Below are 16,070 nucleotides of genomic sequence, written 5' to 3'. Positions count from 1 at the left end.
GCTCCCACGGGATGAGGCACCCGGCGGGATGTGGGGACTGGGGACACCGGGGTCCCCCCTGGTGAGGAAGTGTGAGCTCCTTGGAGCGTGGCCGCTGGGCTCAGCTCTGCACGTTCAGCAGTACGGCTCTGCCATGCAGAATGAGCTTCCCAACCAGGGCTTTGCTTAAAAATCGCCGTTGGCTTAAAAAAAAATCCCAAAGAATGGATTTTTTTTTTTTTTTTGAGAAAACTAGAAAAGGACCCTAAATCCTCAGAAGTCACAGCTCTTCCTGGCCCTCTGGGTTTCTCTCTTCCCACTCCTTCCCCCAGTAGACCTGGGCAACCGCCATGACCGCTGTCACAACAGCTCCCACTTGTTTCTGCTACCCAAAAATGCCAGTGTCACACACAGAACCCAACCTCCCGGGGCCTGCGCCCGCACTGCCACAGAGCCCTTCCTGATGTTGATGATTGTACATATCCATGGAATTCTTGCTCTTGGCATCCCCTCTCCATCCCTGCAGCCTCTGGGGATGGGGAGCAGCAAGCTCCCCTTATGCCAGACCCCTTGGCAGCTTCACTTGCTCTTCTCCTTTTGCTCCTGCCCACTCCTCCAATGGACATTGCTCTGGCTGAGTCTGCCTATGAGGCAGGGTTGATGAGCCAGAGCAGGATAACTATTCCAAGAGAACAGGGGAGGAAAGCTTTATAAAAAAATAAGCTCTTTTTTTCTTCTCTCCTCCATACAGGGCAGAGCACTTTTGCCTTTCCCTTCTCTGGGTATCCTTCCTCCCCCTTCCTTTCCTCTGACCTGAACCTCCTCACTCCCAACACGAGCTGTTCTGAGTCTTGTTAGCCCGTGCCCCTCGTGACACCACTCCTCGTCCCACAGTGCAGCCAGAGAAGAGGCAGTTCCCCCCAGAGTGGCACAGCCAGCGTCCCTCCAGGCAAGTCCCCCCCTCTCACTTCTGCTCCGCCTCGTCGGCCACTGCAGTCACCTCGATGGCAGCGGCAGCGTGCTCGTCCCCGGCGGCCTCGGCGGCACCAGATGGGACAGTCACAACCGTGCTCCCACCAGGAGCTATTTGTGTCACATTCTGGATGGTCGTGCCAAGTCCTGGCAGCGTCAGGAGCTGGAAGGGGCTCACCACCTTCACCACTGTGCTGCCGTCCTGGACCGCGGCCGTGCTCAGCACCGTCAGGTTGGAAGCGTCCGGGTGGATCTCCACCGTGCTGGGGAAGGTGGAGCCGGCGGAGGCCAGCACCGTGTACCCCCCCAGCAGTGGGGAGGCCGGGGAGCTGGCAGCGGGGGGCTGGGTCGGGCTCTTCCCCAGCACTGAGGGCGGGAGGGCCGAGACCACTTTGCTGAGAGGGATGTTGGCAATCTGGGAGACTGGTACGCCAGGGGTGACTGCGAGCTGTGCTGGCTGGGACAGGACCTGGGAGGTGATGGCAGCTGGTCCGGAGGTGGCCCTGGTCAGCCTGGGACGTTTCAGAGGTGTGGGGACGGAGACAGGAGTGAGGGTCATCAGGACGTTGTTGAGATGCTGCGATTTGTGCTTCAGCTCCTTTGCTCGCTTGCGGTGCTCGTCACACTGCTGCTCCAGAGCTGGAGAGAGAAGAGGTTTGGCTCAGCCTGGATCCTGGACAAGCTTCCCAGGGACTGTGGCAATGCCTGGAGCCAGTCCCATCAGGGCTGGTTTAGCAAACATCAGCTTTAACACAAACCCCACTTTCTTAGCCCAAAAGAGAAGGCAGTGATGACCAGTGTCACACTGGTCTGAGGACATACCTGCCAAATCCCGTGTGTACTGCTCCCTCGAGCGATCCATCTGGCACTTGTGGCTGGCCAGGACCTTCTTGACCAGATCCAGCATACCAAAGTTCTGGACTACGTTGTTGAGTAAAACAGCATCTTAAAAAACAAGACACAGACCTTTGAGGAAGCAAAATTCCCCATGCAAGCTACTTACGGCTTGGAAAAAGCCACACGACAGCAAACACGTCCAGCTGAGACAGCCAAAATCTGCAGGAGGGTAACGCAAGAGGCTGGGGAAGAGGAGAAGGCAGAAGCCATGAGAAAGGGCAAGAGGTCTACAGCACGTAAACAGTCCTCTCCTGCCTAGCAGGGGTGATAAGAAATCTGCTGGCACAGTAGCTGCTTGCTGTATCGTTATTCCAATGGCCCAGATTCCACCTCAGTTCCCAAGCCAAGCACTTGTCCAGACCCAAAGCCAGCAGAGAGGAAGCCCCAGGCACAGGGAATTGGAGAACTGAGGTCACCTGAAGTGTCCCTGAGCACAGCCAAGAGCCTGCCCAGGGAGCAGCCAGAAATGGGATTTGTTATGATGAGCTATGTTCCTATAGTGCCATCCATATATCCCCAAGGAGAAATAAACCCACAAGCCCCTGTCCCAAGATGACTGAGCCCCGTGCCCAGGTCCTTACCCCCGAGCTGCAGCGGGGGATCCTGCGCTCGCTGCTGCAAGCCCTTCATGGTCTCCACCAACTCCTGATGGAACTCGTGGATCACTTCTTCCAGGAGACCAGTGTCTTTCAGACCTTGCCAAAAAGCAAAGGTGTCATCTGCAGAAAGAGAAAGCAAGGAGAACCTCAAAATCCTCAGCGGGGCTTTAATGGCCATCTGCTGTGGGTTCGCTGCAGACAACCCCTGCAGGGGTGCAGTCCCGCTGGGCTGGAGGTCAGGGGGCTGGGGCAAGACCCCTGGGCCCAAAGGAAGGGCAGCCAGGGAAGGACATGCTCTCCCAATCTCTGTCCCACACAAACAGGACACTAATGCTACAGAAAAGCCCAGTACTCAGAGCACACCAAGGAAAAAGAATGATTTTATGACCCCTCTGATAGATTTTTTTTTTTTTTAACCCCTAGAGCCACATTTGGCTGTGGCTTTGACATCTTAATGCTTGGAAACAACTTCTTCCCCAGGTGATGCTGCAGCCAAGCCCACACACCGGTGGGATATAACACCACACTTTACTCCGTAAGCAGCAACGGAATAATCCCAGTGGAGATTCATGCAAGGCTGATCTGGCAAGAGGGTCCTTCCTGCTCCTCATCCCTCCTATTTCCCTGTTTCCCCACATCTCCTTCACCCAGCTGGGACAAGCCTGACAGGATTCTCAAGCCATACCTCCAATGCTGGTGCTCCAATCACTGGCATCCTCGCATGTTTCTATGGTTATTGTAGCCGGGGATCCATTCACTGCAACCAATAGCAAAAAAGAAAAGAAAAAAAAATTCCCAAGTCCTGATTTTTCCCCTGTATTTTCACGGGCTGTTTCCAAGGGAAGCACTCCCTTGCTGCACTTCCATGACTGCTCCTTTTTATTGGACAGGATCACTTTTGTTTGAATCCAACTCTCAACACTAAACAGAGGGAGACGCCCAAGTGGTTGCTGTGCCAGCTGTACTTATTTTTCCACATTGGAGTGCAATCCCCAGGGATTACTCCTGCAACCCTTGCAGCACAAGAACACATGCTCAAAAGCAGCATTTCCCTCCCATTTTCCCCTGCAAACACACCAGTACTGCTAAGGGCAAAAGTCAAACAGATTTAGTCTGGTTTTTCTGGCAGCCCTTTTTACCCAGCCACCGTTTGTCTGGAGGGTTTCTAAAGCCTCGAAGGGGAGAGCAGCCCCCCAGCTGTGCAGGGATGCAGGAGGGCTCCCTCCCTCCCTCCAGCTCTGCCAAATCTCAGTGGTTTTGTTACCATAGAGCCAAGGAACCGGCGTCATTCAAGCCGTGCGCAGGAGCGGGATGGATGGGAATCTGGCCAGAGCCCCACGGAGCTGTGCAGAGTGTTTGGAATGCTCAGCTGCTGCCATTAAATCCAATCACTCTGCTCCTTTACTCCACAGCCCTCGGGGCTCTGGTTATTCCAGCACAGCTCAGTGGCATGGGAAGTGTCTCCCATCGGTGAGCTGATGTCCATGTTTATCAGGAGGGTTTGGAACAGGCTGTGCTGTGCATTGGCATCACCTTCCCCACCTCAACACCAGGATGTGGTGCCATGGGAACTCTGGAGAGCCAGACAAGGGGCTTACCCTGTCCCACAGCACCACTAGGAGCTTGGGACATGGGGAACTTTGGGGGCTGTTCTTCATGCTCAGATGGAAAAGTTGTTATGAAATATAGAAGTATTCCAAAATTAGAAAGCTTTCCAATAAAACAGCCACCTGTAATTACAGGTCAAGTTCATAAAATCAGAGAATGTTTAGGGTTGGGAGTGACCTCAAAGCTCATCTCATTCCACCTCTCTGCCATGGACAGGAACACCTTCCACTATTCCAGGTTGCTCCAAGCCCCATCCAACCTGGCCTTGAACACTTGCAGGGACAGGGCACCCACAGCTTCTCTGGGCAACCTGTGCCAGGGCCTCACCACCCTCACAGGGAAGAATTTCTTCCCAACAGCCAATCTAAACCTACCCTCTTTCAGCTCAAAGCCATTAAGTTCAGGGCTACAGCTATATAGCCCCATCACTTTTAAGATCTACATTCACAAGTGCAGATAAAAAAGTAATCTGCTGTGTCCCCCAGTTCTCTTTAATCTTTCATCACACCAACCTGATAAGTGAGCCTTAAATAAAATCCCCTAAATTATTCCAGAAGAAGTCAGGTTAGAGCTGAGAGGAGAAGGGACTCCTACCCAGCCACCCTGTGCAGCAGGAGAAGCCAAGCTGATCCCTATGGACACAGCCCGACCAGCAGTGAGGACAGAAGGGAACTTCATCAAACAACAGCTACAGATTAATTGCAGTCCTCTGCTTCAGCTGCCTGGTTTTGGGAAAGGCAGGAGGCCAGAAGGGAAGCTCCAGCCCTAAGGGACCTTGGTTACGTAGCATGGTTCCTGTGCTTTGATGTGAGGAATGGCTGGACGTACCATCGGCAGAGGCGGGAGTCAGAGGGATGTATTCCGTCGATGTCTGGCTGGTCAGGGACACCCTGGCTCCAGTCAGGTCGATTTTGGTGCTCCGGCACGTGTTGGAACACACCTTTGTGTGCTGGTAGAAATCCAGCTCTCCTGAGTCCATGATCTTCCTGAAAGAGGGGGAGCAAGCACAGGGACAGGCACGTCAGCAAGAGCCAAGAGCTCCGAGATGCAGCTCCTGGCAGCCTTCACACCAAACTTCTCAGAGGCAACAGGAGCCCTTACTGGAGCTGATGAAGTCGTTTGTTGTAGGAGGAAGGGGAGGAGAAAGTCCCTCTCTGGTTGCACCAGCACATCCCCTCAGAAGCTGCAGCTTCCAGCAGAAGGGTCAGCTCAAGTCTCAGTTCAGGGTGAGACTGCAGGGAACCTCTTCCTTCCTTCCCTTTCTGACTCTACACCTCAAAAAAAGATGGGGCATAACCCTATTCATAAACTAAAATCAGATCTCTCATCTCAAGCAAAGGGGGTGGCAACACTGGCATTTGGGATCTTCCCAGTCTAAGCACATTGTCTCCGAAGCATCCCCAAGCCTTCCTGGCCAACAACCCCCTGAGCTTCCCAAGGATTCCCAGCTCCCATGGGCTGCTGGGTTTGCCTTCACACATTCCTCCTCTAGTTGTTTTTTTTTTTTTTCCCCTCAAAGCCCTGCCTTGTCAAAGCCTAAGCCTATTATGCAAAATCTACGTGGAGGAAAAGCTGCTTAAGAGGAATATGGGAGAGGCCTGCATTGAAGCAGAAGAATACAGGGAGAGGCAATGTCACCCTGTGAAAAGAGCACAAAGCCACTGACAATTCCTGGAGAAAGAGGTGATGCTTTTTTATCCTGCCCAAAGGCAGAGACAGACTTTAATTAAATCACAGTCTCAGGCTGGTGTTCAGGAATACCATAGAAGAATTGAATTACTGTAGTTAAGACTAGACAAGATAAATGCTTGCATAAAGAATCTTTTTTTTTTTTTTTTGTCAAGTGATGTCAAGCAGACGTGCTGCAGCCAGAGCATTAGTGATGACCAGACCAATTCCATCTGGTGGGTCATACTGGGAACCCACAGACAGCATGGCCTGACCACCAGTGACCATTAAAATTTCCAGTGTCCTTATACCAGCTGGGATCTCAGTGTGGTTCAAGTCCTAAAATGACCAGAGAAATATTTCTTGCCCCAAATTATTCCCTAGGCACAAGCCATTGGACTGACCACATTTGGGGCCAGGCTGTCATTAAAACAAATGTTTAGTGGTTCATTTGCTCCCTCAGCAGGAAAACAACTGTGCCAAAGGCTCTGTTCTGCCCCACCACTATTCCCTGAGAAAGAAGTGTCCACAGATAAAAAGGAAGAGACTCACCGGAGCATGATCCCGTTCATCCGGATCGCCCGCTTCCAATCCTTCAGGGTGGACTTGCCTGCCAAGTGGACAAACTCCTTGGGGCTAATTAGGTGATCATCGAACTGCAGAAGGCAGAGGTGCAACATCATTGCCACAAGCTGTAAATAACCCAGGGGTGCCCTGCCAGCAGGGTTCAGCCGCGGAGCCCGGCGGCATTTCCCGGTGCCCAGCAGTGGGTGCAGCTGCACCGCAGCCTCCACGTGCCATTTAACACCACCAAACCAGATGGCTGGCACATACTTCCCACCCCAGAGAACCCTGGCCAAGTTAAAAAGATTAAAGCCAAACATGGATGGTTAGTTAACAGCTGCTCAGAGCCAAGGGCTTGGGGTCTGTGTGAGTTTGGAAGTGCTCAGCCCAGGCAGGAGAGCTGGGAAAAAGCACCCGGAGCTTGTGCAAAGTATCATTAACAGCAGGGAGCTGCTCACACTCCCACTAACAGTGGACTCAGCAAAAGCTGGGCTGCACCAGTAACATTTGGGTCCAGGGACATGTTAAGGCCCACAGGAGAGAGGGAAGAAGCCCATTTGTGGGATCAAAGACCATTTGGTCTTTGGACCTCCTGCTCCTGAGCTCAACCATTGGTATCAGTGGAACCTCTGGCCTCTCTCGCAGCACACACCCACTTCTACTGAAAACCAGCTTCAGGCAGCTGGCACACACCTTGCCAACTCTTTCCCTTTCTTTTATTGCCCTACACACCCAGCCATGACTGAACACACGTGCTGACCTAACAGCAAACTGTAGAATCACAGAATTATAAAATCGTTAAGGTTGGCAAAGACCTCCAAGTTCCTCAAGTCCAGCTGCGAACAGGCAGCTCTCTAAAGTGTTACATTACAGACCATCTCAAAGGATTTCCCAAACCCAGGGCTCCTCCTCTCCATGCCCACATTGACCAACACAGAGCAACACCACCATGAGTGCATGAGAAACTGCTTCTCTTAACAAGGACATGGGCTTCAGTGCAGAGGATGGATTTTAGGTGGCAGCAACATTACTTACAGCAGTACCTGTCCACTGCCTTGGGGATGGAGAAGACCATCTCTCCTAGGAAAGGCAAGGACCATCCTTTGGGAGCCCTCTTGCAGCAGAGCCCAAGGAGACTCTCCCTTCGCAGGGTATTGTTTAGGCCATGTACAAATGCCAGCAATGACTCACTCACAGTGCATTAGTGAATTCATGAAAATTTTAACCATGAGCTACCCAGGACACAGTAGCAGCTCTTCAGTAGGTCCCCACTTCTCCAACTATCAACTTTCCAACTGAGCAGATACTGGAAGTGCCCAAATTTCTCAAAATTTTCAATAACACGTTTAGTTGAGGCAGCATCTCTCCAGCCAGAACTGCTTGACTTGGCCAAGACCAATATCAGGTACCACAGTACCAGGAAAATGTCCTCCTTTCCCAGCAAGATGTGGTTCTGATGCAGCTACCACAGCTCATCGCAACCAGGACAGGCCAGGTGAGCCCACAACACAGGCATGAGCCCAGAGTTGGGCTCTCTGCTCTCACCTGCACACACTTCACATTGATCCCAGGGCACACAAACTTCCTCCAGATGAGGTTGGCTTTGCTGTCCCCGCAGGTGATGGGGTAGACAATCTCTGCCTCCAAACTGTCCTCATCTTCAGCCATCTTCACTTCTCACAGGGATCAGAGGAAGGGACAGATCAAAAAGAAACATGAGCCACAGCCCTCCATTCACCTCCCCGAGGCACACATGCAGTGAAAAGCAGTTTTGAAACTCAGGAATGAAAAAAGAGTAGATGTTGCATGGTGGAGTGTATTGGGGTTTGTGGCCACCACTCACTTGCACTTCGCTACTAAAGCATCCAACCAACCCAAACTTCTCAGGCAAAACAGCCCAGGTAGATTTACGCCAACTGAGCTGCAGCTGAGCACATGGAATCTAAGAAGTCAGTGGTCTCACTCTTGATAAAAAAAGAAATGAATGATGCTATTTGGGTGGAGACACCCTTGGTTTTAGACTAAACCTGGCTTTAAGTCAACTCCAGCCCAGCTGGTCACAGTGTTTGCTCCCTATATTCACTTTTACCTGTAACCAAAGCCAGTGAGTTTGCTGCAAAACTGACATTGCCATGGCAGGCTGGAAGGGCAGAAGCCAGGGATGGCCAGGCACAGGGACTCATCCCGCACCAGGAGAGGGCAGCAGCAGCCCAGTCAGGCACTGCCAGCTCCCTCCTGATCACCCAACCCCCTGCTGCCCACTGGGCTCCCCTGGATGCTGGGAGAGCATCCCTGGTACCCCTGGGAGAGCATCCCCAAGGCCAACAGGAGAACATCCCTGGTACCCCGGTGGCTCTGCACAGCAGTGCCCAGACTTTCTCAGCCAGCACCAGAACAGGGTTGTGCTATGTTTGGGGTAGTGGAGCTGGTACAGCTCAACCAAGGGGCTATGGAAGGAGCTGACCTACCTAGAACCGCTTCCTTCAGGTGTGTGGAGGCCGTGAAAGCAGCGGCAGCTGCAGCAGCTGCATTTTCAGTCTCCAGAGTGTCTTCGTTTATGTCACCACTGGAAAGAGAGTCGGAGACATCCTTAAGCCATGTGGCTGTGCCACCCCCACACCCGATGCCCCGTGGAGACATTGCCTCAGAAGTCCCTCGGACCACATTTTCCCACAAGAGCTAAAAGTCAGCTCTGGGTTTGGGAGGCTCAACTCCATTTTTCCATGTAGAGATGAAGAGCCCCACAGCAGGCAGGCCCCTGTCAGCAGCCTGGCTGGCTCTGCCTTGCCTCTCCTTTAATCCCAGCCCCATGGAGCTGCCTCCAGCCCAGCCCATGCTGGAGAGCTGGCGTGGAGGGATGCTGTCAGCACAGCCCCTTGCTCAGAACTCACTGCCAGCTTCTGGCAGCTCTGCCTGAGATTTCCCCAGGAAAAACATGTGTGAAACATGCTGCTGCTGTCTGGGCAAAGGACTGGCTGAATCCCCTGGTATGCAGGATGCTCGTGGGAGCGGGGCCTCAAGGAGCCGCAGAGCCACTGTAAAGAAGTTTGACAAATCCCAACAGCAGATCTGTAAGCAGAGATGACATGAGACAGACCCTCACAATCCGATCTCTGAGCCTCTTAGAACCTGATATACCCATGATATCCACTAATAGCTAGATATCCAGCTGCTTCCATCCTTCTCACACTGGAGATCTCTGCCCTCTCTTAGTGTTTTGCCCGCAGAGTCACACAGTGGGTCCTGCACAGCACCCACACCCTTGTTGTTCTCACGTCCCAGCTCTCACTGTGGCATACAGAGCCTCAAGCCCCTTCAATGAGCTTTGGTGCACACTCTCAGGGAACAGGCATTTGGAGCTGTGATCAGGGACATGTTCCTCACCCCCTCAACTGGTACCCCCATCTGGTACCCCTACAGATCTGACCTGTGCATCACAGCCAGTGCTCAGCAGGGACCATTCCTAATGGGTTTTCATTAAACCACAAAATGGTTTGGGTTGGAAGAGACCTTAAAGACCATCTCATTCCAACCTCTCTGCCACAGGCAGGGACACCTTCCACTATCCCAGGTTGCTCCAAGCCTTGTCTGACCTGTGCTTGAACACTTCCAAGGATGGGGCAGCCACAGCTTCTCTGAGCAACCTGAGCCGGTGCCTCACCACCTTCACAGGGCAGGATTTCTTCCTAAAATCCCATCTAAATCTACCTTCCTTTTAAGATGTATGTTTGGTAGTGTTATTGAAGATGAGTAATTGCTGCATCAAGTTTGTCCTGGAGGGGAAGGGGGGGGAAAATACAATTAGCTTTTCACTTCAGCATATAAACTTTCTAGGAAGACTGTATGGAGAAAACAAACCTGAAATCTACCCCAGTTTGGTATCATGGGTGAATTAAAAGATGGTCCTAATGACTCACTGCCAACCACATTTTCCACCTGCGGTGCCACGGGGACAAGGAAGTTCAAGAGCAACTGGTTTTTCCATCCTGATTCCTAACACACAGCTCCAGGGTGGAACTGCAGCTTCAAAGCATCCCTCCCCTTGGCAGCTGCAGGGCAGGTACCTGTGGGGAGCAGCACAGAGATAAGGAAGGTGTGGGCGGCAGCTCGGCCTCACCAGGTGAGTAACTTGGAGATGCTGCTCCAGAGAAGAGAGAGATGGAGGCAGATCCAGCTGTGACAGAAAGGGGATGGATGTCACAGTGCCTCTGCACCTCCCAGAGACCAACAGCCCAGAGCCCTGGGAGGGGAAGGAGATGGGTAACACAAAAGAACTCAAAAAGGCAAACTCTTTCCTAAGGCATCTGCACACAGGTGAGTATTAGAGAAGTGGCAGTCTGACAGAAGAACAGAAGAACTGTAACCTGTTTATTTTTCATGAGTTTGCTGCCGGCTTCTTGCGTTTCTCCAGGTACATTTGGAGAAAAGTATGTACCACTTCAGCAGGGTGCCAGAGGCAGCAGCCACCTCTGGTGTGCACAGCCCAGCACCCCCACAGCTCTGACCCTGACCTGCCTCCACCTGCCACCAGATCAAGAATCAACACCAACTTACCCAGAAGAAACCCCTGCAGCAGAAAGTCAGCACCTGAAACAGAGCTTCCTCCAGGACTCCATCGCATTCGCACCACTCCGAGAAATGACCGAAAGGCACGACTGGATGGGGAGGAATAACCCAGCCCATGCCTTAAACCTCCAGAGGAAAACAAACCAACTCCAAGCTTGTACTAAAAATTCAAGCCACTAAAGTCTGTGTCTGCCATGGAGATATAACTGAGGAGGAGATAAAACCACAAGAAAAGGCGAGCGTCTCCACACTGCTTCTCCCATCCCATTCCAGAGGCAGAGGCAAGAGAAAACACAAACACCTTCCAAGCCCCAGCAGTGCAACCCCCCAAGCCAGTCCTGCCTTTGCTGGTTGCCATGATGAAGCCCAGGGAGGATGGTTCTCATCTTCCTCCCCAGGAGGATCCATAAACCAGATGGGAGGAAGAGAAGAAAGCACATGTGGATAACACACCAGGCCAGCATCTCCTTTCTCCTCTCTCCTGCCTCACCTGGGAACTTGAGAGAGAAAAAAGTCTTCCCCCAAAAACCTTGAGCTGGGGCTGCTGATCAAAAATACAACTACCTTGTCAGAGCACCAAGCATAGACCCCTTCTAATCGCAGACCAAAGTGAAAAGCTTCTTGCTCATTATTATTTTCCCATTTCCCTCTGCCTTTTCCTTAAGAACACACAGACTAATTAAGCTCTTAACAATTGGTTGCATAGGGAGTTTTTTTAATAGCAAATCCATACCCAAAGGAGCACTAGAAAAAGGCACCAGCCCCTAAGCTGAGCTTGGTTTAAGTGCCACACAAGGCAAGTTGAAAGCTCCCCATGTGAGTGGTGACTGAGCCAACAACGAGGGATCTCAGCCTATGCCTGCAGTCACTCTCCTGATGCCAGCTGGGGCTACAGAGAGAAAGGGAGAGGAAGCCAGCACCCCTGTGGGAGTAGAGCCCCATGAAGGCAACCATCCAAAGCCATGAAGAGACTGTGGGCGGCTCATGCTGCCACCCTCCACCAGCCCCACTGCCCTGCTCGGCAAGGAGAGTCAGGCAAGTTTTGCTCCATGACCCCAAAATCTACATCCTTTCCATGGACCCACTACCATCTCCAAGCAGGGGGGAGTCAGGAGTCTGCTCAGCAGCCCTTCTCCAGAGAGCTGCATGGAAAATCCTCAGGGAATCTCTTTGTGCCTGCCAAGGTATCTCTGCTCGTAGCTGCGACTAAATGAAAATGTTCCTCTCTCTGCTGTGCAGAGCTGTCCCGCTCCTGACCATCCAGGGGACACTGGGAGGGTGAGAAAAGGTTTCCAAGCTAAAACAGGAGGGGAACTAAGAGCAAAAAGAAACCAAACTGACTGAGCCAAACTCTGCTGTGATCCATGTTCCCAGACAACACGCACGTGGATCTGCAGAGGCTCAGAGCCACTTTACAACCAGGAACCATCCTGCATCCAAGAGCAGACATATCCCAGGTTTCACGTCTGGCTGCTTCTCCACTGAGGGAGCCAAGGAAGTCACCATGGGACAGAAAGCAAGAGGAGTGGAACCCTTCTTCCCCACTATCACCCACTCTTCTGGGAATGGAGAAGGCTTTTGGAAGCACTCACAGACTCAGGATGTGGAGGAGCTGGGCAGATCCTGCCCATCCCAGCACTGACAGCTCTTGCCTCTGCCTGTGTCCCTGTCCGTTCTCTACCAGAAATTTATCTGTTAATGGGTTTTATCCCATTGGATTGGAGCAGCACAAAGGGAATGCACTGTCCCCTTCTGCCCTGCCCAAAGCCCCAGGGCACTGACACAAAGACATGTTTGAGAAAAGGAGACAAACACCTCCTTCTTATGGAGAGGAATAAACAGCCACTCACCACCTACTTATTTCAAATACAGGGAACTTCTGGATCAGACAAACCTGCCTAGATCCAGCTCCAGGTGTTAATCTGGATTTTCTGCCCACCAAAAGAGCAAAGCACAAAAATGGCTCTGGGCACCATCCCATGAAAAACAAAGAAATAAAGCAAAGAGCCCATCACCACGTGGGCCTTCAAGGTACCAGCCAGGCTCCTTGGCCATGGCCCATCTGCCACTGAACAGGCCAGATCTGAACCAACAGCCTCAAATCCGAAATTCCAACAAAAAAGGCAGAAATTAGGCAAAGCAACAGCACTTGGACAATCAGACACGTTCACTCTGGGTTTTTTGAGCAGTGCCTCCCTGTTCAGCACTGTGTGGTTTCAAGGCCACCTCTCTCACTCCCATTGCTGGCAGTGCAGGTTCCTGCAGAGCTTGGCTGAAAAACAGCCCCAAACTCCCCCACCTTCAGGGAAGGGGAGCCCAGCTGCATTACCCTCACTGTGCTGCAGCCAGACTCATCCCTTGGAGGTACACAGCTCAGTGAAGCAATTGTGAAATAAATAGCAGAAAAACATTGATTTAGCTTCTGGTGTCCTGTTCCAACCGGATTTGTGCACATTCCAACATCCACATCCACTCAGAAAAGGATATTTTGGGTTGGGGTTTTGGTTTTTTTTTAGTTTTTTAAGATATAAATAAATAAATAAATAAATAAATAAATAAAGAGGCTTTATTGCTTTTTACTCTGGGTAGCACCAGCTCAAAACCACCAGTGGTAACTCAGTTTTAACAGAAAAAACAGTGGAGCCTGCTCTGCAAGTTCAGAGCTGCAGAGCCCTGGGTATGGTCCTGGGGTGTCAGCAAGGCCCTAACCCGGGGACTCCCCGGTGAGCTGTGATGTGGGAGGGAGCAGTGGGGGATTAAATCCCAGCCCAGCTGACTACACCAACGGGTGGGAGGGTTTCCAGCACATCCCCTCGGTGTGCACCGACCCTGTCTCTTACCCGTGCTGGGACAGGTTGGTGGTGACCAGCACTGTCTTCACCTCCTCCATGCCCCCGCCGTCCACGGCGCCGTCGGGCGTCGTCACCACCACCACCTCCTCCATGTGGACGCTGACGTCCGGTGTCGCCATCCCAGCAGGAGCGGGAGAGCCCTGGGTCACCAGCTGCCTGTGAAGAAACGAGGGGAAGCCCCGTGTCAGAAGGTCTCCCTGATAGCCTTGGTCATGGAAGGAACATCGGCGTCGTGGGACAAGGGGCTGCAAGGACCACGCGTTCCTACGGAGAGTGGACGAACAAATCCCCAAGTGATCCTTCCCAGGAGGAGGGATGAGGGGAGGCTCAACCCAACACACACCCTGCAGGCTGGGTGAGAGTGATGGGCATGGGTGGGACTGAGGTGCAGGAGATGAAGGGCAGAGTATGAGAGAGGTCAAAAAAAAAAAAAAAAATGGTCCTGGCATCCACTGAAAACTCTGTGAAGATACATTTGGCAACACACCTTAACACTGAGTATTTCAAACTATCTCAGAAGGATTTCATGCTGCCAGAGGAGCTCATCACTGTCTCCTTCATGGCAAAAACAGGGACTCTTCCTTCCTCCAAAGTCACACACACAAAATTCAAATTAAAAAAGCATGTCAAGCCCGCAGAAACAAAGTGACATCTGGAAACTATTTAAAAGTGTGCATTTCTAATAAATCAGCAATAGATGTAAGACAGCACTCCCTCTCCAGCTCTCTTGGAGCCCCTTTAGGCACTGGAAGGTTCTCTAAGGTCTTCCCAGAGCCTTCTCTTCTCCAAGCCAAACGCTCCCAGCTCTCCCAGCCTGTCTCCATAGCAGAGATGCTCCGGCACTCAGAGCAAGTCCATGGCCTCCTGTGGACTCACTCCAGCAGCTCCACATCCTTCTGATGTTGGAGGCCCTAGAGCTGGAGGCAGCACTGCAGGAGGGGTCGCAGCAGAGCAGAGCAGAGGGAGAGAATCCCCTCCTTTGCCCTGCTGCCCACAGTGCTGGAGATCAGCCCACGTCCAGGTATGGAGAAGTCAGTGCCAACAAAGCAAGTTGTTCAAGCTCAGACCCCTATGAAGTCCTTCAAGCAGTGGCACAAAGCACGGCAGAGATGCCACTTGGCTCCCACTACTTCCCCAGGACATGGCTGGAGCAGTGCCCTGACCCAACACATCTGATGTGACTTCACAAGCAGGTTCACGCCCTGCAGAAACACCTGCCTGACCCACAGGGACCCCACAACGTGATCTTCACCTCCACAGAGCCCATGGATTTATCCAAGGTGGACTGGCCCCTCCATGCCAGCCCAGCACGAAGCCACCAACAGAAGCACTTTAGTTTTCACAGCAGTGCAATCGCTCAGCTGCATTCGGCTCAACTACGCCCATTTTTGTTGTCACTCTATCTCCACACTTGTCCTTCATTTCAGGGTAAAGCCCCTCCTGCAGCATTAGCATCACCCACAATGGCCTCTGCACCAGCACCTGGCTTTGGCATGCTCCGGACATCCTGCCCAGCATCATGGGATTGAACTCCACATGTGCTTCTCAAATGCCTTCAGGGAGGAATTGGCATGCAATGGAGAAAAACTGAGCTGAAAACACAATTAATCTAAAAAGTTACTAAAATCACAGCAGCAGCGGGGTGCAATGGGGTGGTGGAGGGGGATGAGGGGCATAGGGGAGCACCCCAGCTCTGCCAGGGCTCAGGGTGCCCGCGTACATCCCTCCTGGTGCACCTCACAGGATGATGAGGGCATATTGAGGGCTGCGAGAAAGATTTGGGGTGAGGTGGGGAAAAAAATACAAAAAGGAAAAAGAAAAAAGCATTGCACAACTGGGAGGGCAGGGAAGGATTTTTGGGATGCAGCATCGGGACGGTAGAGAGCAGGGAGAGGGCTGCATGGGGGGACACCACTGGGGACAGCAATCAAGGGGGTGCACAGAGGGAGGGGGTGAAGGTGGGGGTGCAGGGAGGGTACTTGGGGGTGCACAGTGAGGGAAGTGCATGAGGTGGGCTGCAGGAGAGCACAGAGAGAGAGGGAGCACGGGGATGGGGCTTCAAAGGGGTTGCAAAAGGGTGCACAGGGGGTGCATGGAGAGGTGGCTTCACAGAGGGGCGAGATGCAATGAAGCACCAGGGGTACTACGGGAGGTGGGCTGCATGGAGGGGGGGGCACAGGGGGCTGCGGCTGCACAGGGTTGGGGGGTACACGCAGGAGGGGGGGCTGCGCAGAGGAGGTGCACGGAGGGGGGCTGCCCGGAAGAGGGTTGCAGGAGGGTGGAGAGCGGCTTCCCAGGAAGCAGGGGGGACACGGAACGCAGCACGGGGGGTGGAAAGAGGGGGCCGGAGAGGGAGTGCACGGGG

General features: G+C 52.6%; 1 protein-coding gene across 4 annotated transcripts in view; it reads right to left on the bottom strand.

The window, feature by feature from the left end:
• Window positions 1-208: 208 nt before the first annotated feature.
• Window positions 209-16,070, bottom strand: part of GMEB2 (glucocorticoid modulatory element binding protein 2) — a 17,128-nt gene continuing 1,266 nt past the window's right edge. Inside the window, exons 1-10 of one of the 4 annotated variants that reach the window (XM_017833276.1) lie at window positions 15,188-15,892; window positions 13,694-13,861; window positions 8,756-8,853; window positions 7,833-7,963; window positions 6,276-6,379; window positions 4,884-5,041; window positions 3,133-3,204; window positions 2,430-2,567; window positions 1,774-1,896; window positions 209-1,590 (exon numbers count right to left, since the gene is read on the bottom strand). In XM_017833276.1, the coding sequence (XP_017688765.1) occupies window positions 944-1,590; window positions 1,774-1,896; window positions 2,430-2,567; window positions 3,133-3,204; window positions 4,884-5,041; window positions 6,276-6,379; window positions 7,833-7,963; window positions 8,756-8,853; window positions 13,694-13,824 (1,602 nt within the window). In that variant the 5' untranslated portion in view covers window positions 13,825-13,861; window positions 15,188-15,892 and the 3' untranslated portion in view covers window positions 209-943. Of the gene's footprint in view, window positions 1,591-1,773; window positions 1,897-2,429; window positions 2,568-3,132; window positions 3,205-4,883; window positions 5,042-6,275; window positions 6,380-7,832; window positions 7,964-8,755; window positions 8,854-13,693; window positions 13,862-14,192; window positions 15,133-15,187; window positions 15,893-16,070 lie in introns of those variants that run through there. The other 3 variants (XM_017833279.1, XM_017833277.1, XM_017833278.1) reach the window with 3 other exon arrangements.

This window comes from Lepidothrix coronata, unplaced genomic scaffold (genome assembly GCF_001604755.1).
Source record: "Lepidothrix coronata isolate B3197 unplaced genomic scaffold, Lepidothrix_coronata-1.0 Scaffold212, whole genome shotgun sequence".
NCBI classification, from domain to species: Eukaryota; Metazoa; Chordata; class Aves; order Passeriformes; family Pipridae; genus Lepidothrix; species Lepidothrix coronata.
This window is presented reverse-complemented; position numbering and strand designations above follow the sequence as displayed.